Source organism: Gigantopelta aegis, chromosome 13 (genome assembly GCF_016097555.1).
Source record: "Gigantopelta aegis isolate Gae_Host chromosome 13, Gae_host_genome, whole genome shotgun sequence".
NCBI lineage: Eukaryota > Metazoa > Mollusca > Gastropoda > Neomphalida > Peltospiridae > Gigantopelta > Gigantopelta aegis.
In genome coordinates this window covers 34,419,612-34,441,657 of record NC_054711.1, presented here as the reverse complement: position 1 = coordinate 34,441,657, position 22,046 = coordinate 34,419,612, and the positions used below count along the sequence as shown (strand labels likewise).

At 36.9% G+C, this 22,046-nt stretch overlaps 1 protein-coding gene and 1 long non-coding RNA gene across 7 annotated transcripts in view; one reads left to right on the top strand and one right to left on the bottom strand.

Moving 5' to 3' along the window:
• The window catches only part of LOC121387474 (trafficking kinesin-binding protein 1-like), a 135,668-nt gene that overhangs the window by 4,129 nt on the left and 109,493 nt on the right, over nucleotides 1-22,046 (top strand). The window contains exon 1 of one of the 5 annotated variants that reach the window (XM_041518598.1): nucleotides 9,465-10,391. The exons of 2 other annotated variants lie outside the window; for them this stretch is intronic. In XM_041518598.1, the coding sequence (XP_041374532.1) occupies nucleotides 10,377-10,391 (15 nt within the window). In that variant the 5' untranslated portion in view covers nucleotides 9,465-10,376. Of the gene's footprint in view, nucleotides 1-9,464; nucleotides 10,392-22,046 lie in introns of those variants that run through there. 2 more of the 5 variants (XM_041518599.1, XM_041518600.1) reach the window with 2 other exon arrangements.
• Nucleotides 1-22,046, bottom strand: part of LOC121387475 — a 40,837-nt gene that overhangs the window by 13,235 nt on the left and 5,556 nt on the right. The window contains exon 3 of one of the 2 annotated variants that reach the window (XR_005959825.1): nucleotides 15,099-16,317. The exons of the other annotated variant lie outside the window; for it this stretch is intronic. This is a non-coding gene — a long non-coding RNA (uncharacterized LOC121387475). Of the gene's footprint in view, nucleotides 1-15,098; nucleotides 16,318-22,046 lie in introns of those variants that run through there. 2 annotated transcript variants of the gene reach the window in all.

Sequence of the window (22,046 nt, the reverse complement as noted above, 5' to 3'; positions counted from 1 at the left end):
TTACACTGGTAACAGACTGTTCAGTGAATTGATCTATAGTTACTTAACAGTGATTTCAACCAAGAATCAGTCTAGAACTCTATAAAATATCAGGTCTTTAGATTGCATCAAAGTCGAGATGATAAAAGTTGTGCCCAAAATACATATATGTCCAAATTAAGTACATGTGTACAAACATGCTGACCTGTAACATATTTCACCTCAAAACCACTGAAATGTTAAATTTAAATATAACTTGAAATAAAATTTTGAATATTGACAACTCTCCAGCAGTTGTTAATGACAATACTGAATTAAAACGACCTTCCTGCACTAGAAAAGACACAGGTCCCCATTGTGCTCAAATTAGTGAGATCTAAAGCCTTGAATATGTACTTTAAAAAAATAATACAGTAGGTAATAAAATTCTGGTGAGCTGTAAGTTTCCAACTTTTGATTAAATGAGAACGATTTACCATGTCAGGGATAGCTCTGGGTGGACAAAACAATTTGCCAAATTGTCTATTAAACTTAAAAAATTGCAGAAATTGTCAGTTATTTTCTAAAAAATGTCAATTATTACTTGAAATTATTTCGTCAAACAAAAATAAAATTCGCCAACTGCTTTCAAAATTTGCAACTGGCGAATTTAGCAAGTGCCAGAGCTAGCCCTGCATGTAAACGGTTGGCAGTTTGTGTGAATTTGAAGTTGTGTAACCACATGTGAACAGAACGATAATTCACATGAAATATTGTGCCCTGTTTTTGGAATGTATGGTGAAACCTGTCTAAACTGGATCCTTAACAAACTGGAATCCTGTCAAAACCGGCCAAGTTTCATGGCCCTAAATGTTCTAAATTCTAAAACGTGACCCTCTAAACACAAGATCCTGTCTAAATGAGATAAACATTACATCTCCAGCATGATCCGGTTTAGACAGGTTGCACTGTACATTGACCGGCGTCGTGGTTAGGCCATCGGTCTACAGGCTGGTAGGGACTGGGTTTGGATCCCAGTCGAGGCATGGGATTTTTAATCCAGATACCGACTCCAAACCCTGAGTGAGTGCTCCGCAAGGCTCAATGGGTAGGTGTAAACCACTTGCACCGACCAGTGATCCATAACTGGTTCAACAAAGGCCATGGTTTGTGCTATCCTGCCTGTGGGAAGCGCAAATAAAAGACCCCTTGCTGCCTGTTGTAAAAGAGTAGCCTATGTGGCGACAGCGGGTTTCCTCTAAAAAAACAGTGTCAGAATGACCATATGTTTGACGTCCAATAGCCGATGATAAGATAAAAAATCAATGTGCTTTAGTGGCGTCGTCAAATAAAACAAACTTTTTTTACTGTACATGTCACCCATTATTGTCTCTAGGAGTTTAATAGAGAACAAAATTAATATTATTACATGTATGCTTTTAAACTTTTCCTACTTCCACTGAAATTCAACCCATGTGACCTTTAAATGATACAGTAGTCAGTGTTTCTGCCAGAAAGAAATTTTTGGGTATGGCACTAGGAAATTGAATATTTTCAATGTGTGTGCTGAATGCAACCACAGTCAATAGCGGGTATGGGGGCCTCCCCCATAAAAAAAAAAATGAGTTAGGTTTAGCATGAGGGTTAAGAAAATCATACCGTAATGATAAGAGTCATTAATTTTGTCAAAAGGTCAACTTAAAAAAAAAAAAATCTGCAAAACAAATTGGGTTGGCACCATACCCATTTTACCCTCTGGCAGAAAGCCTGCATACATGTGCACATATCGGTGTATATCATCTACATACATACATATACAATACATATATTCTTTACCTGTACTAATGTAACTCTGCTGTCGTGTGACAGCTGGTGGTTTGTGTAGCAAAACAAATATATGTATGTTTTCATTTCATAAAGGTGCCAGGGTGTAAAATATAGATGCTGATGTCCAAAAAACCTTTACAAGGCTTGAAATTGTATTATAGAAAACCAACAAATGGTGCAGTGGGGTATAAATGTACAATGTATTCATTCATTCTAGCTGGCCATGCTTCATTGTAGATTTGTGGGCGGGATGTAGCCCAGTGGTAAAGCGCTCGCTTGATGCACAGTCGGTTTGGGATTGATCCCCATCAGTGTGCCCATTGGGCTGTTTCTCGCTCCAACCAGTGCACCACGACTGATACATTAAAGGCTGTGGTATGTGCTATCCTGTCTATGGGATGGTGCATATGAAAGATCCCTTGCTGCTGATCGAAAAGTGTAGCCCATGAAATGGCAACAGCAAGTTTCCTCTCCCAGTATCTGTGTGGTCCTTAACCATATGTACGACGCCATATAACTATACATAAAATGTGTTGAGTGCATTGTTAAATGAAACATTTCCTTCATTGTAGATTTATGCTCCAGGTTTCACCCAGTCCCTTCCCATAGCCAATTGCCAATTTTTGTCTCACCTGTACATGGTAAAAAGGTGAGATATATCCCTGTAGGTACACATAATATTACATATCTGATGACATGCAATGATGGCAACAGTGTTTAGCACAGTTTCTCACAAACTATAAGTCCTAAGTCAAGGAAATTTGTTTTTTAAATATATATATGTATGTATGTACACTAAATTTTTAGTATTTTAGTGTACCTGCTCCACTAACATTGTGTTGAGCACTTTATGTTCAATAGTGATAACAAATATATTAATGTATGTATGTATGTATGTATATACTGACATCCCAAAAAAACCTTTACAAGGCTTGAAATTGTTTTATAGAAAACCAACAAACGATATTGAAAGATATGAAAGTAACATGAAGTCAACCCCTGCAGTTGCCCATGGCAATCGGAAATGCCATGAAGATTTTAATTCTCCACAGCACGTTTTTGCCTAGGAGTATATTCAATGGCATGTTTTTTTGCCTAGGAGTATATTCAGTGGCATGTTTTTTTGCCTAGGAGTATATTCAATGGCATGTTTTTTTGCCTAGGGTATATTCAATGGCATGTTTTTTTGCCTAGGGTATATTAAATGGCATGTTTTTTTGCCTTGGACATTGTGTTAATTGCAGGGGTTGGAGGTTCAACATCTAAACATCGCAATGCACTTTGTGATACATGCAAAATGTTTTTAAAGTGGTTTCTAAATTGGTTGTTTTCATTTAGCAAGAATATTGAACAAATTTTTCTAAATTATGTATGTTACGTTTCTTTTGGACATCAGTATATATGTTATACAGTGAAACCTGTTAAAACCGGGCCCTCTGTAAACCAGAATTCCCTCAAAACCAGACGTTTTTTGTGGCCCCTTTTTAAATATTAGTACAAAAGAGAACCTCTAAATCATATACCTCTTAAGACCAGACTGTTTACTTGGTCCAGAGGGTGTCCAGTTCAGAGGAGTTTCACTGTATATGTAAAACTAATTGCTGTCTTTTTTAAAGCTGACGGTGACATTTTTTCCAACAGATGTGTCGGTGGAAGTTCACACTTGAGCTGTTTTGTTATTTAAAACTACATGTTTATAACCGAGAAGTAAAATAACACAATTACTTGTATTTAACTGAGGGAAGATGATCTATGTGAAAGTAACATATATGCATGTAATGAGGTACATGTGATGTATACATGTGCAAGCAATACTACATGTACATGTATACATGTATCAAATGTAACATTTCAATTTACATTATAAATGTACAACTGCTGGTGGAGAAATAATTAATACATTTTAAAATAACAAATTTCATTCATTCATTTCAACATATTTTCATGATTACATACATGTATATCCAATTAAAGTTCAAGCTTGCTGTCCTGCGCACACATACACTCCAGCTATCTTGACTGTCTGTCCAGGACATTGGGTTAGTTGTTAGCGAGAGAAAAGGGTGTATAGTGGTCTTAAAACTCATTCTGGGTTGGATCCGGTACCTGTCTACGAACCCAGTACCTACCAGCCTTTTGTCCGATGGTTTAACCACAACACCACCGAGGCCATTGATGAGAAACTATATAAAACCCTATGACCTGACCTGACTGCTGTCTTATTCAGCAAAAACTCAACATAGACTGAGTAGTGCAGCAAGTACATGTACATATATATCAGGGGTGGGGAAAAGCCCTTTTTTCCTGGTCTTGGACTGATTCTCGATCTCTGAGACCGAAATAAAAATTTTTAAACGTGTGTTTGCCGGTCCCATTTTTGTCATTCTTGTTGGTCCGAAGCACCTGTCCATTTCTATTATTGGAACAAATTCCTATCTGTCAAGTGGACCAGCCTGCCCAGACATCTGTATCTCGTGCATGATTGACAATAATAAATAAATTGTGGTCAATATGGCTGGTGTTTCAGACATCTATGATTTTAAAGTCTGCCCAAGTATATATCACCAGTCACTGAAGTCAGACCTACAGTAGTGTCAATCCACTGCCACTAGGCTAGACATTTGTCAAAGTCGCTGAGCCGGTCAAAAGATTAAACAGACGTTAACAATGATACCATTCTTGGTGAGAGAGTCATCAAGGCATTACACTCCAATTAAAACAAAGGACCCAGAGTTTGCAACTGGTTATAATCAACACCTGTGTATGGAGCTCTGTTGGGTCGAGTGTCCTAGTCCGAAAAAAAGGCTTTTGTGCAATACAAAGTTACACTGCTTGAAATAAAATAAAATATACTGAAGTAATCTATAAATGTATTTATTGTTGACTGTTCAATGTAGTATATCCAGTAATTATAAAGGATTTTAAAATTAAACAGTTTCTACCTTTTTTGTTAACAAGTGGGAGTGAGCAGAACAGCTACATGTACTGTTATCTCAAGAGCCAGTAGAGGTCAAATTTCACCCAATCAGCGTTGACGTTATTAATATCTTTGTCTAAACATGTGCTAGCTCAGGATGTCAAACGCTTCAAAGGTGCCAACTTTTATTAATTTTCAGGACACAGTCCAGAACACTCGTAAAAATTCATAACTTGTATTCCTTTTTTTATATTATTTATTCCATTATATAAAATATATACAATTTGTGGTTTTTTTTCCACTGATGTGATAAAAAAAATTCATCGTTTCGCGTTCATGATTCAAGATAAAACTATACAAACGTCACAATGATTTAAAAAAAGAACCTATTTGGCAAATATCGTCTTTTAAATTTCTTCTTTGTTTAGTCCTTTCTTTTTTCCCCTCCCCCACCCCCGATAGCGATGACATCAAGTGGGACCGATTGACAATTTTATTTCCCCCCACCCCTGATATATATATATAGAGAGAATAATTCACCCATTGCAAACCATTTACTGTAACTGTATAATGATTTGGTTGCCAAATTTATATAACAAGCAAAAGCAAAAGTTAGATATGGTTGGAAACCACAAGTTGTAAGATAAATTGTTTCCAACAGGTACAAGTGTATTATTCCAATTTCTGAAACAATAAAAATGTAATGTTTAAATATAGTTTAACAGACACTGAACATTAGGTTGAAAATGTATACGTTAATGACATCATACACATATCACTTGATGCACGGTCGGTATACACATTTATTACATACTTATTCAATCTTACTATAGCAATAAAGACATTTATCTTGTATCGCACATACATGTATGTGCAATCTGGACCGGAACTTTTAAACAGGGAATTCCCTTTTTATTTTTACTGCAGTTAGTGCCTTTTATTTACTTAAGTCATATATGATTTACAAATAACGTCACAACGTATTTGAAACATTAGACAAGACTGCCGCAGAGTATGATTTTTAACGTTAAGTAAATCCATGAAAGGACTATTAATCATAGATTTTAGAAAGTGTTGTTATGATGTTAAATTAAAAACATTTTTATATAACATAAAAGAAGGTACATGTATGTAATAAATACAGAACTTCACATACGTTGTTTTTGCTTCCTATTTCCCAGTTCACCATGACTGGTATATTAAAGGCTGTGGCATGTGCTATCCTGTCTGTGGGATGGTGCATATAAAATATCCCTTGCTACTAATGGAATAATGTAGCAGGTTTTCTCTCTAAGACTCAAAATTACCATATGTTTGAAATTCAGTAGCTGATAATTCATAAATCAATGTGCTCTAGTGGTGTCATTAAACAGAACAAAGTTTAACTTTCATGTATACACACATGACATTCTAAAATGACATTTGTTTTGGTTACTTGGATCACAGCTAATCACAAACCTCAAAAGTGATCTCCATCAAGTGTTGGAGACAAAATGTATCCACAATGGGTAGTCTAGATGTGTGTGTAAGAAATACCATGTGTTCGCACATGTCTATCTTGTATTAACTAGCAAAGTTCTATTCCGAGATATTTCTTCTTTTCTAAAATACATGTATCATTATTTATTTCTCATATGGTGAAATCTGCAAAATTATGATATTTCAATTTATTCTAAATATTAATCACAAACTAAGAAAACTCATTTTTAAAATATTAACTATTATGATGAATCCTACATTATTAACTAGTATATATTATTTTAAAAAAAATATGTTAAAATATATCAAGAAAAACTGAACCAAACTATCCCATTTATTTATTTTTTTAAGAAATCTGCATACGATTGAACCTAAACATCAAAATACTTTTCTTGAATTAAGAAAACCTTCCCAAAAACAAAGTGCATAAATGAGGAAAAGACAAGTAGACATTCAAAATATTTTTATACATGGAAATGTATATACGGCCACCATTAACATTTAATACTAAACAAACTAAATGAAACAACAGTTTCACACTGCTGTCATTGTTGTCTGCTTCGCAGATTCATTGCTTAAGAGTTTGGTGACATCACGTGACACATGTCACTCTTGAAAAACAATAACCCGCTTTACTGGAATAGCTGAAAAATGTTAACATTAGACTATGACATGCATTTAATCTCTTCACAACAGAAAATGGCATGGATATTAACATTTGTTGGTTGATTTTGAGAATAAAGTGAACATGGTAAAACATTATTTCATCAAATCGATCATACATTACAATGCACGTGTGCAGAAACCATTTCCCATTAATAGGCCGGTTCACGGTTACTCAAGGATCTATTCTTTAGAGAAAAATTATTATTTATATTCTTTATGGACATGATAAAGAAGAAATGTTAAAATATTATATATATTTTTATAGACATGTACAGTAGAAGAAGAAACATTAAAATATTATGGAAGAAGAACAAATATTATATATATTCTTTATCTAGACATGATGAGGAAGAAATGTTAAAATATTATGTAAAGTATGATGCAGTTAACTGATACTGCTGCTTATAGACTGTGAACTGCTCTGTTGTGACATATTAAGGAAGTTATAAATATGTACATGTATGATATATATAAGGCTGGCAGCTGATAGTGTGTGTACCTGAGAAAGTGCATGTACACACCAGGCAGGTGTTACAGTTATCTACCACATGCTGGATACAGGCTGAACTTTATTTTATATACACAAAGAAACAAGTTAAGCACCCCCTGTATTTTTCACAATGACTTGTCTTACGAGGTTTGGCGTTGAAAGCCTGATAACATAACCTCGGAAAAACAAATGTGTTGTGCAAGAATACATCTTTGACAGTAAGAAAACAACAAGTGTATCCAGTTTTGAAATTTTAATCATGATTCTGAGACGAAATCCAATATGCTGTATTTGAGCCAAAAACTGAGGCACAATAAGTATGGAGGTGCAGAGTCAGAAACACAAGTCAACATCATGATTGATGATGAAAAATGTCATTTGAAGTTCACAGATGACATTCATGACACAAATCATCAATAGCGGGTAAACCCACCACGTGCCCGGATGACAACTTCCACCCTTCGTCTCATCCCTCCAGTAAGTTGTCTGATCTGCTGCATGGGCAACTGCTGCCATTCTCGATGAAGAGCTGCCTCTAATTGTGCCAGAGTCTGTACAGGTGGGGTCAGTGCCTGTACTCGACATCCCAAGATGTCCCAAACATGCTCTAGCGGGTTTAGGTCAGGACTCATGGCCAACCAGGACAGGGTCGTCACAGCTTTAGTTTGGAGTAAAGCTGTTACTGCTCGGGAACGAAGTAGCCTAGCTTTGTCATCCATGGTGGGGAGTGGATGGTTGTCAAAATGCGGCACAACAATTGGTTGCAGGACGTTACAAATGTACCGATCACCATTGAGGTTGCCTTGGATGGTGACAAGATCCAGCTTACAATCATGAGATAGGCAACCCCAAACCATTACTGAACCTCCACCATACAAAGTCATAGGTTGTATGTTCCTGGGTGTGTAGGCAGCATTTTTATGTCTCCAAACTCTCAATCGGCCATCTGTGACATGGAGCAGGAACCGGCTTTCATCGGACCAATGGACTCTTTGCCAGGACCTCTGATTCCATCCTCTCTGGGCCAAACACCATGCTAAACGGCATCTCTCATGATGATCAGCAAGAAAGGGACACTTGATGACCCTTCTGGCCTTCAATCCCACACATTTCAGACGATTCCTCACAGTTCTGGCTGACATCCGTCTATTGGGTAACCATTGGCTCTTCAGAACAGGAAACGTAGCAACGGGTTGATGATGTACGAGCCGAAGCAGGGCCCTGTCCTCGCGCTGTAAAGTCGGGCACGGTCTCCCTAACTGTGGGAGATCCTTTACAGCATTGGTATGCCCGTGTTTTAGTATCAGTCTGCGGATTACGGTGTAATGATACCCCAGTTGACGTCCTATACTTTTGAAGGTCATGCCGGTTGCATACATACCAATAATATGCCATCTTTGGGCCTCTGATAACTATCGACGTGCCATATTCAACGATTAAATTTCAACAATGCAAGACAGTGACGTTAAATGGCAACAATTGCAGTGTATTGATACTGCATTTGGAACAAAGCATGGGTGGCATGATGCACGTGCATGTCGTTCTGTTGTGGGACGTCACAGTTGTCATTACAGTTGTCATTGTACTCTCCTATTATTTCGATGGAACACCATTCTTGACATATTCATCACGTAATTTGCAGTTTTTACAAATGGGGCTATTTCAGTACTAATTACATCTAGAGGTGCTTAACTTTTTTCTTTGTGTATACATCAAGATGAGCTAAAATAGTCACAACTTTAATCTCTTAAGCACAGTTACCAAAAAAAAAAAGGAAGAAAAAAGGCTAACTGAATTAATTATGATCTAAAATAAAGTTTATTTAAAGTTTGTTTTGTTTAACGACACCACTAGAGCACATTGGTTTATTGATCTTCAGCTATTGGATGTCAAACATTTGGTAATTCTGCCATATAGAGAGGAAACCCGCTACATTTTTCCAATATATGAAGATATCTTTTATGTGCCATGCCACAGCCTTTAATATACCAGTCATGGTGCACTGTCAGAATTAGCAAATGTTTGACATCCAATAGCCGATGATTTATGCATGTATGTATCAATGTGCTTTAAAATATTAGTAAATGGGTAACATATAAACAAAAATTATTAACCAAATATATTAATACAATGGCCATTTTTAATTAAATTTATCATTTGGCTAATTCAGAAATGGGCTAATAAAAGGGGCCGCATACATTTGTATTTTAATCAGTTAATTATCATTAATAAACTTGTACATAGCTATATTAGTGAAATTGTTATTTTAAAATTTATATTACTGTTAAAAAAAAGAGGCACATAATGACATAAAGTATTAGTAACTAATAACTTGATGTTTACTTACAGTTTGTAATAACATTTTTAACAATTCCTGAAAACGGGTACATAATACATATATGTACATACATATACATGTACAAACATATACCTGTATATATATTTTTTTGCCATAGTTCAATCCACAATACATGAATATAGCAGATGTTCCTTTATACGAGTTGTACATGTACTTACAGAATACACGTATGTTGACACACATTGTACTATAGTACAGTTACATATAGTGTCATCCATTTCACAAAGTTCTTATAGTCGGTAACCAATAATTATTAATTAATACAAAAATGTTATCCTCTTGAAAGTTGTCTGTAAATAATAGTGCTTACATTCCACATTTTAAAGTCTTATTTCATCAGCTGTGAATTCACCTCTACCTGTTTTCAACTTCAAAAGAACTTGTGTGTGTACATGTGTGTTGCATAATTAGCATATCACCAGGTTGTGTGTGTACATGATGTAATGCATATATTCACATGGTGTGTGTTTAAATTTAGACACCTTGACGTGTTGACACAGTCAGCGTGCTATTCACGTACACTTTTTAATATTTCACTGTGTGACCTTGACCCAGGTGACGGACAGTGTTACCTCTGTGTGTGCGTGTGTACCTTTGGAGTGCTAAGGTGTCGATATGGATTACGTGATCCATGGATTAACTGCTGATTCTCTCAGGATGATTTGTTGATCTGTTTCAATATGCCTCATAAACAGGTGGTTCTTTGTGTTGATTTTATGTTGTGATTCATTCATTCATTTGATTATGCCTCTCAACTATGGATATGTGTAGTTTGTATTTTGTCTTCATTTGTTTCATTATGCCTCATGAGCAGGTGGCACACTGGTTAAGTCATCGGACTACAGGCTGGTAGATACAGGGTTCACAACCCGATACCGGCTCCAGAGCGAGTTCTTAACGACTCAGTGGGTAGGCGTATACAGCCACTACACCCTCTTCTCTCTCACTAACAACTAACCACCTAATAACTAACCCACTGTCCTGGACGACAGCCCAGATAGCTGAATTGGATATACGGTAACCACAGAAATAGGTTGAAATGAAATGAAAAAATGTGTTGATTTTATGTTTTGATTCATTCATTCTTTGTTTGATTATGCCTCATAAGCAGGTGCATGGGTCTTTGTTTTGATTTTATATGTTGTGATTTATTCATTTATTTCATGATGTGCCTCAAATACGACTACAACATTTGTCTTGATTTTATCAGTTGGTTTATTCTAAGTATAAGTACATACATGTATGTTTATAAAAAGGTGTATTATACACTACAGTCTACATGTACCAGTATATTATACTATATATATATATTTATCAGTAGGGCCATAAGATTAGGGTTTCTGCCAGAGGGTAAAACAAGTCTGGCGCCATACCCAAAATTCTTTGTACATGTTATTTTTTAAAAGTTAAACCTATTGATAAAATGAATTACTCTTATCATTACTGTATGCTTTTCTTGACACTAACCCTAAACTTAACCCATTTAAAAAAAAAAAAAATCTGAAAAGTGATTTGGGTATGACACCATACCCATTTGGCAGAAACCCTGAAGGTATATATTTGTTTATAAATACAATGTATATATAATATACTACTCAAAAGAATTTAAGGGTCAGACGATATTTTCGACATTATTTTCTGAATGTCAATTATATTAGCTAGACCATAATGTCACGCATGGTATTGTTCCATTTTGACGAAAGTGGGTCTAAGCAACCCATAAATGAATTAAAATCCACTGTTATTGACACTGTCGACTAGTTCTAATGGCGAAAACATGCTTACATTTGCACGTAAATTAGGGCGAAAGCGAAAGGTCTGCTAAGTGCCCATAACTTGCTTTTTCACAAAGCGCTTCATTTGCACGCTTTGCACGTGTATTCCATGTTCCCAATGCTGAATTTCCGTATAATTGGAGCTTGCGTTCGTGTACGGTGCACACTCCAAATTCGACAATGGTACGACTTCAACTGACTATCGAAGATCGAGGAAGGGCTATTGCTTGGCTTCAGGATGGCAATACGTAAAGAAATGTTGCTCTGAGACTTGGTGTCAGTCAGAGTGTCGTTGGCCGACTGTGGCAACGTTACCAAGCAACGAATTCTGTTCGAAATCGTCCACGTTCGGGAAGACCCCGAAGCACTACAAATAGAGAGGACCGCTACATCACCAATATGGCTCTACGTCAACGCACAACCACTGCACGCCGATTACGTGACAATCTGCTGACTGCAACTGGAACTCAAGTGTCTGATCAAACCATACGCAATCGTATGAGAGCCAATAATCTACGCTGCCGTCGCCAGGCTGTTCGACCACCACTCCTACCACGTCACTGGTGCATGCTTCATCTGCGGTGGCAACGTGTTCAGTGGGGTCGAGTGATGTTCACTGATGAGTCCAGGTTTAGTCTCCAGTTCAACGACGGTCAGGTTCGTGTCTACAGACGTCCTGGGGAGCGCTTCGCTGACGTTATCGTTAGACAACGTCACCGGTTCGGTGGTGGCAGCGTCATGGTGTGGGGCGGCATCTCTATCCACCACAGGACCCCCCTCTGTGTGGTGGATGGCAATCTGAATGGAATCCGCGATCTGAATGAGATTATCCAGCCATTGGTTCTCCCAGGCCTTCAGCAGATTGGTGGCGGGGCAGTTCTGCAGGATGACAATGCCAGACCCCACCGCGCCAGGGTGGTAACGGACTTTCTCAGACAACAAGGTACCGCCAGAATGGATTGGCCAGCATATTCGCCTGACTTGGCCCCAATAGAGAACGCCTGGGACGAATTAGGCAGGAGAGTTCGGGATAACCATGCCCCTCCGGCCAACCTTCATGATCTGGGTCAACTTCTTATGGCAGAGTGGCAGGCCAATCCCCAAGAGTTCTTCAGACGTCTGATCAACAGCATGAGGCAACGATGTGTCGAGTGTATTCGCGCCAGGGGTGGATTCACACACTATTAAACGAATGTTCTAATGTGTAAAATCCATGTTTGACAACCTTCAACTTTGACAGCATGTCATGTGACTTTCTTGTATACAGTGACGTTTATTTGTGGTTTTTTGTAAATATGGAACAATTAATAAAATGTTTCGTGTAGTTTACATCATCAATCTAATACACTCTGAAACTTATTTGGTTATAAATTTTTGACCCTTAAATTCTTTTGAGTAGTATATATAGATATTTTGTATGTGTGTGTTGTATGTGTCAGACGTTTTGCCTAAAAATAATTTGAGTAGGGATGTCACGATACACTGATGTATCATGATACTACTGCTGCTGACACGATACCCTCAATTCCTATTTTAATTTCGTATACCGATTTGTACTGAGACAAGTTATTTCCTTCAAGGAAAGACAGGTAAGTGTGCAGAGAGCATGTGCCAATACGTTTATGATGTGATGTTTCCACATTAAAACTGTGTTTAATGAGTACTTCACTTTTATAATGATTATTTATTTATTAAATTCTTTCACCCAAGCTTTAACTTCTTGTTTTACTGAAAAGCACAACGGATCGGGTATCATGATATGTATCATATTCATTTGTGAGGTAGGTTTATCGTGACACCCCTAAATTTGATGGGTACGTAATCAAACAAAACAGATCATAAGTGACCCTATCGATTAATTTGCTAAATTTTAGAGTACATAATTTTACCCTTCATTTAGCTAAGTCGGTTGAGTGTTCCTTCGAGGTGCTTGCATGTGTCGCAGGATCGAACCGCCTTGGTGGACCCATTCAACTGATTGGTTTTTTTTCTCATTCCAACCAGTGAATCACAACTGGACAAAGGCCGTGATTTGTGCTTTCCTGTTTGTGGAAAAGTGCATATAAAATATCCCTTGCTGCATTAGAAAAAATGTAGCAGGTTTCCTCTCAGAATTACCAAATGTTTGACATCCAATTAATAGCCGATGATTAATTAATCAATGTGCTCCAGTAGTGTCGTTAAACAAACAAAACATTACTCTTCGTAACCTCTTGCAGAAACTCTGTGTGTGTGTGTGTGTGTGTGTGTGTGTGTGTGTGTGTGTGTGTGAAGGTACATGTTAAATAAGTATTTATTTTAAATAATATACCTGAAGGCAAACCTGTCTTAAGCAGCCACACAAGGGAATAGTAAAAAACAACCACTTATGACAGGTGGCCTGGATACAGGCTTACACTTTTACAGTTCTTGACACATTTCTTCTTCTTTTTTTCTTTTTTTTACCATACAGGTACATGTGTATGTACTGCTAATTAATGGATGTGTGTTCTTTAGTTTATTGCAAATCAGCTTTCACCTTTTTGAGAAACAATGAAACGTAACCGGAATTAATTAATTTAAATGTTTCGAATTAATTCTGTTACAAGTTTGTGTTCTCTTTTCATTTAATTATTTAATTGCTACTTCATGCAATATATTGTCATAGATCAATCTACAGATGTCAAGCTTAGCTTACCCAGAGGCAGTTAGATGCATTCCAAATGCAGTCACACGTTCTTAAAGGGATTCATGTTTTATTTCATGACATGCTAAACACATTTTAATTATAGTTATATGGTTAAAGATCACACAGATAATTAAGAGAGAAAATCTGCTTTTGCCATGCAATGGGCTACATCTTTTATATGCAATATCCCACAGACAGGATAATACATACCATTGCTTTTGTTAAAAAAAAATTTGTTTGCAATTGTGGAGATGGGCCATTACATGGTATTTGGTCCATGGGTGTGGAAATTTCAAAATGATCTGTTAAACTAAGTTTTTATTATAACTTAAAGTTAACACCCTTAAGCACATACAAATATACTTTTATTGCCAATTTACTTATGTTTTATGGGTTTTAATGACGTTTTTTTTTTTTTAATTTTTAAATTTGTAAGCCAGGACGTGACATTTGTCTTTTGGTAATATTTCATTACTGTTATATCAAATTTAAAAATTAGGTATCGGGACATCACATCTAAAATATACTACATATGAAAATACTACTTTGCCTTCTTTCATATCATAATTAGTATATTAAATTGTTTTTTCAAAATATATAATGTCACATCCTGGCTGATTTGACATATAAAAGTTAATTTATATTTAAAAACTATTTTTCAGAAATAAAAATCCTTTTTAATCCTCCTCCTTCTCAATGTTCCAAGTATAAATAAAAGGTATAATGATGACTGGTTGTATTAAATGATTAAAATAACCACCTCAAACTTTGAGCCAGGACGTGACATTCAAGATGGCAGGTTATATTTTAGTAAAGATTAAAAATGTATTAAATCTCTCTATATAAAGAAATTGGCAAAACTGACTAGATAATGCACATGTACCTAAAAGAATTTAGTTTTATTTTCAATATTTTTGCCTTCACCATTAAGAATCAGAAACAGAGAAAGTGGACGTTCGGGGGAGCATGTTCAAATACTTAACATGGATTTATGTAGATAAACAAATACTATTATCAATTCTATGCTTCTATGTTTTGACCAAACAGTGAATTATTGATAATCTACCAATTTAAGGAATATTGTATTTATACTAAATTTTCCATTTTGTAAATCCAAACTGGTGTACACATACAATAAATATTGTGTCAAAGAATTGTTCAAATAGAATGTTCTGCTAAAACCTTAAGTTTATTCCTTGGCAGATACGGGTATCCAAACATGAATTAGAATATATAAACCAACATTTCTCCAGTGAAGGATGTAATTGGTAAAGATACATGTTGATCATAAAACTATTGCTATTGTCAACCATCAACAGTTTATATTAATAATATACATTGTTGACAGTTTGGCCTATCAGATAATGATAAACAGAAAGAAGAAACTGTCCAAAAACTAATTTCTATACTGACTGGGGTTCATATTTTGAATTCCAATTAAATCAGATGATCATAAAAATACCAGCAAAAGGCCAAATATAATATATTTTAATTCTAAAACGTAAATTGCAAACAAGAAGTCTTCAGAATTAAATGTCTTGCCTACCATAAACTTATTCAGTGTCATTGATAGTGCATCTGTAGATATCCATCTCAATGCATATTAAAAATGTTTTTAAAACATTTTTAAAAAATCAAACTTCAAAAAATTAAATTAAAATTTTAAAATAATAAAGTTGAAAAACAAATTTTGACGTGCATTGAGGAGAACATTCATAGATGGAACTATAAATGAATCTTTACTGATGCAGGACATGTGATTTATGAGAAATGAAGCTACATTTGTACAATCAATGTTGAGCTAAATGCAGAAGTGATGCGGCAGCCAACGAAAAAGTAACACCTAGATACTTCATCTTTTTAGTTTGTACATGTATTGTACAGGTAGGACAAAAATCACCAGACTTAGCAACATCAGGATAAGCAATCTGGTTACTGGTTATAAAAGTATACTATATGAATATTGTATGAGATCATTGTTTTTGCACAACGACAGATCAATTAATTGGGATTTTATGCACTTATGTTGATGATAAAAATACTTAAAACCAGTAAATATCATTGGTTTCATAAACTAACAGTGTTTCATTAGTAGTATTTGATATACATATCATTTATTAGTTGTATAAGTGAACTGGACAAAAAGTAACGTCCTGGCTCGTCACGTCCTGGATTGTACTGAAATTTTTAAAAGTAAATGTTAGATCATAAATAATATTTTTTTTAGTAAATTGCTATATGCCATTTAGAAATAGACTGGATAAACAGTGTATTTCAATAAGCAAACATTCAACCAGGAGAGTGGCTTGTTATTACATGTAGTTTCCCCTATCCTGTGGCTTGTTATTACATGTAGTTTCCCCTATCCTGTGGCTTGTTATTACATGTAGTTCCCCCTATCCTGTGGCTTGTTATTACATGTAGTTCCCCCTATCCTGTGGCTTGCTATTAGATGTAGTTCCCCCTATCCTGTGGCTTGTTATTACATGTAGTTCCTCCTATCCTGTGGCTTGTTACTACATGTAGTTCCCCCTATCCTGTGGCTTGTTACTACATGTAGTTCCCCCTATCCTGTGGCTTGTTATTACATGTATTTTCCCCTATCCTGTGACTTATTACATGTAGTTCCCCCTATCCTGTGACTTATTACATGTAGTTCCCCCTATCCTGTGACTTGTTATTACATGTAGTTCCCCCTATCCTGTGACTTGTTATTACATGTAGTTCCCCCTATCCTGTGGCTTGTTATTACATGTAGTTCCCCCTATCCTGGGGCTTGTAATTACATGTAGTTCCCCCTATCCTGGAGCTTGTTATTACATGTAGTTCCCCCTATCCTGTGACTTGTTATTACATGCAGTTCCCCCTATCCTGGGGCTTGTTATTACATGTAGTTCCCCCTATCCTGTGACTTGTTATTACACGTAGTTCCCCCTATCCTGTGACTTGTTATTACACGTAGTTTCTCCTATCCTGTGACTTGTAACTATATGTAGTTCCCCCTATCCTGTGACTTGTTATTACATGTAGTTCCCCCTATCCTGTGTCTTGTTATTACATGTAGTTCCCCCTGTCCTGTTACTTGTTATTACATGTAGTTCCCCCTATCGTGTGGCTTGTTATTACATGTAGTTTCCCCTATCCTGTGGCTTGTTATTACATGTAGTTCCCCCTATCCTGGGGCTTGTAATTACATGTAGTTCCCCCTATCCTGGGGCTTGTTATTACATGTAGTTCCCCCTATCCTGTGACTTGTTATTACATGTAGTTCCCCCTATCCTGTGACTTGTTATTACACGTAGTTCCCCCTATCCTGTGACTTGTTATTACACGTAGTTCCCCCTATCCTGTGACTTGTTATTACACGTAGTTCCCCCTATCCTGTGACTTGTTATTACACGTAGTTTCTCCTATCCTGTGACTTGTAACTATATGTAGTTCCCCCTATCCTGTGACTTGTTATTACGTGTAGTTCCCCCTATCGTGTGGCTTGTTATTACATGTATTTCCACCTATCCTGTGGCTTGTTATTACATGTAGTTCCCCCTATCCTGTGACTTGTAACTACATGTAGTTCCCCCTATTCTGTGACTTGTTATTACATGTAGTTCCCCTATCCTGTGACTTGTTATTACAAGTAGTTCCCCCATCCTGTGACTTGTAAAGTTCTACATGTAGTTCCCCCTATCCTGTGACTTGTTATTACATGTAGTTCCCCCTATCCTGTGACTTGTTATTACATGTAGTTTCTCCTATCCTGTGACTTGTAACTACATGTAGTTCCCCATATCCTGTGACTTGTAACTACATGTAGTTCCCCCTATCCTGTGACTTGTTATTACATGTAGTTCCCCCTTTCCTGCGACTTGTTATTACATGTAGTTCCCCCATCCTGTGACTTGTTATTACATGTAGTTCCCCCTATCCTGTGACTTGTTATTACACGTAGTTTCTCCTATCCTGTGACTTGTAACTATATGTAGTTCCCCATATCCTGTGACTTGTAACTACATGTAGTTCCCCCTATCCTGTGACTTGTTATTACATGTAGTTCCCCCTTTCCTGCGACTTGTTATTACATGTAGTTCCCCCATCCTGTGACTTGTTATTACATGTAGTTCCCCCTATCCTGTGACTTGTTATTACACGTAGTTTCTCCTATCCTGTGACTTATTACACGTAGTTTCTCCTATCCTGTGACTTGTTATTACACGTAGTTTCTCCTATCCTGTGACTTGTAACTACATGTAGTTCCCCATATCCTGTGACTTGTAACTACATGTAGTTCCCCCTATCCTGTGACTTGTTATTACATGTAGTTCCCCCTTTCCTGCGACTTGTTATTACATGTAGTTCCCCCATCCTGTGACTTGTTATTACATGTAGTTCCCCCTATCCTGTGACTTGTTATTACACGTAGTTTCTCCTATCCTGTGACTTGTTATTACACGTAGTTTCTCCTATCCTGTGACTTGTTATTACATGTAGTTCCCCCATCCTGTGACTTGTTATTACATGTAGTTCCCCCATCCTGTGACTTGTTATTACATGTAGTCCCCCTATTCTGGGGCTTGTAATTGCATGTGTACATATTAAACTACTATAAAAATAAACCCCTTTAAATTGAAAGATTCTGTTACAGAGAACGTGACTGGATCAGTGTTCATTATGTTTTCAGGGTCGAGCCACGTTAAGCAAACACAATGTTCCTTAAAGATTCCCCCTATCCTGTGACTTGTTATTACACGTAGTTTCTCCTATCCTGTGACTTGTTATTACACGTAGTTTCTCCTATCCTGTGACTTGTTATTACATGTAGTTCCCCCTTTCCTGCGACTTGTTATTACATGTAGTTCCCCCTTTCCTGCGACTTGTTATTACATGTAGTTCCCCCATCCTGTGACTTGTTATTACATGTAGTTCCCCCTATCCTGTGACTTGTTATTACACGTAGTTTCTCCTATCCTGTGACTTGTTATTACACGTAGTTTCTCCTATCCTGTGACTTGTTATTACATGTAGTTCCCCCTTTCCTGCGACTTGTTATTACATGTAGTTCCCCCATCCTGTGACTTGTTATTACATGTAGTTCCCCCATCCTGTGACTTGTTATTACATGTAGTCCCCCTATTCTGGGGCTTGTAATTGCATGTGTACATATTGCCTGCTTATTTAGATGAGTCAGGTGGAGAAAAATAAACCAGCAACCAGTGCATTGTTTAATCAGTGGCTATATTTAAAAAGGAAAGGAATGTTTAACGGCACCCCAGCACATTGTTTAATTAGCTATTAGGAAAGGCATGTTTGTTTAATGACACCTCAGCACATTGTTTAAGTAGCAACTTTTTGGAAAGAAAGGAATGTTTGTGTAATGATGCCTTGGCACAACAGCAGCTGTTATGCATACAGTAGATATGTAACATAAGGTAACTACTAGAAAGAAGGAAGGAAGGGAATGTTTTATTTAACGACGCACTAAACACATTTTTATTTACGTTTATATGGCATCAGACATATAATGGTTAAGGATCATGCAGATAATGAGAGGAAACCTGCTGTCGCCACTTCATGGGCTACTCTTTTCGATTAGCAGCATGGGATCTTTTATATGCACCATCTCACAGACAGAATAGTACATACCACGGCCTTTGTTACACCAGTTGTGGAGCACTGGCTGGAATGAGAAATAGTTAAATGGGTCCACCGACGGGGATCGATCCTAGACCGACCGCGCATCAAGTGAACGCTTTACCACTGGGCTATGTCCTGCCCGCCAGAGAGAGATAGACAAACAGACAAGAATAGAGTATGAGAGAAAGAGGAAACAGGTGCAGTATATAGGCTTCCTCCACTGAAAAAGCAGCTATCACTATCAGCTGAGCAAAACGCTACTTGAGATTTTTTGCTCAGGTATCAGTTTATACAGACGGTATTGCAGTGTCACTGCATATGATGAGCTTCATGTTTCCATTGGTCAGTTGGTGAATCCAGATCGGCTGATAGCTCACGTAGTACAATTTATTTCCTGACCATGCAAGGTGGAAAACATTGAATGCATACAAGAGCTGTCAGCTGATAGCTTTCTTGTGCAGTAGGCTTTACATGTGTATGCACATTCCCATAGGTGGGGCGCGACGTAGTGCAGTGGTAAAGTGCGCGGTTGGTGTAGGATCGATCCCCATCAAACATACGGGTATTTCTCATTCCAGCCAATGCTCCACAACTGGTGTAACAAAGGCAATGGTATGTACAATGTACTATCCTGTCTATGGGATGGTGCATATAAAAATCCCTTTCTACTAATTAAGAAATATAGTGGGTTTCGTCTCTTAGACTATATGTAAAATATTAACAAATGTTTGACCTCCAATACCCGATGATTAATAAATCAATGTGCTCTAGTGGTGTGATTAAACAAAAGAAACTTTAACGTTTTATTTCCATAAGCAGAACTACATTCTATAGTCTTTTTTCATTTCATTTCAACTTATTTTCGTGCTTCTATCCAATTAAGGTTCAAGCACGCTGTTCTGGAGACGCACCTCAGCTGTCCGTTCTGGACAGTGGGTTAGTTGTTAGTGAGAGAGAAGAGGGTGTATAGTGGTCTTACATCTTCCCATTGAGTCGTTAAAACTCGCTCTGAGTGGGAGCCAGTGCCGGGATGCGAACCCTTATGTCCGATGGCTTAACCATGACACCACTGAGGCTGGTCTTTAATGTACAGTCTTTAAAGAAAACAGTCTTTAAAGGAATGCTAAAGCAAGGCTTTTGGACTGGTGTGCATACTCAACGATACATAATGCACATTATTGCTTAATATCAACAAGTATAATCATATAGTTAATTAATAAAATGGTTAAATGTGACGGCTATTATATATAATGGGCGCAGCCATTTTGTACCATCCCAATGAATACGCCCTCTGGCGAGCTGGTGGTTACGTAATACCTAACGTGTCACGTCAGGAATTAGTCTTCGAACTGAAGAAACAAAACATACCTGATTTTTGCGGATGCATCACAATGTTCTGTAATAATATCTACCCAGTAACACAGCAATGTGTATATGTGGTTTATTTTTCAATACAAAATATACCACCATTGTCAAAGTGTTGAAATAACTGCATTATATTTTGTATATAAATTAACCCACGTACTGAAATAATAGTCAGAGTGTTTTCTTGCTTAATTGGTCTTTTCTTTCCATGGCCTGTACCTGTGGTTCTTGATTGGCAGGTATATATTTAGACGGTCCCTAAACACTGTGTCTAGAGACACTAAAAAGACGTGCCTCTTTTATTAAGATCACAGGGTATTGTGTGATAACCTCAAATCGTAATGGATTTTACCAGCTTTATTACTGTAAGTAATTCTGTAAAACCCTTGATTAAGTAGATTTTCCCATCTAAAATCACAAAACTGACCAATTACGTAGTCCCAGAGAAAAGAAAATTATTACTTGGCTATCGTGAGTGGTCGTTTTTGCTCGAACGTATCCTACCAATAGGCCTAATAATATGCATTTTTTCTTTGCATTTTTTAAAAGAAAAAAATACTATAACTCCATTTCGTTATCTTGATGCAAATTGAAATATATTTAGTTAAATAGTTTATTATACTATCAAGTCATTTATGTTGTTTTACAAGTCAGGTTGATGAAAGCGAAGCGCCTTGTCATAAATTAGAGCATTTGTTTACACTGTGCATAATAGAGAAGTTGGACCTGAGCTGACGTCACTTTGCCCCAAGCTATACCACCGGACGTCACAAAAACGAAACAAAATGGCTGCCCCCAGTTAGCAGGAATAATCACGTGTTTTTTATTAATTCTAAAATTACGCGTTTTTCATTTGTTAAAGTGTCAGTATGTGTTGGTGGTCCGGGTATGCATCTTTCCAACACATAAGG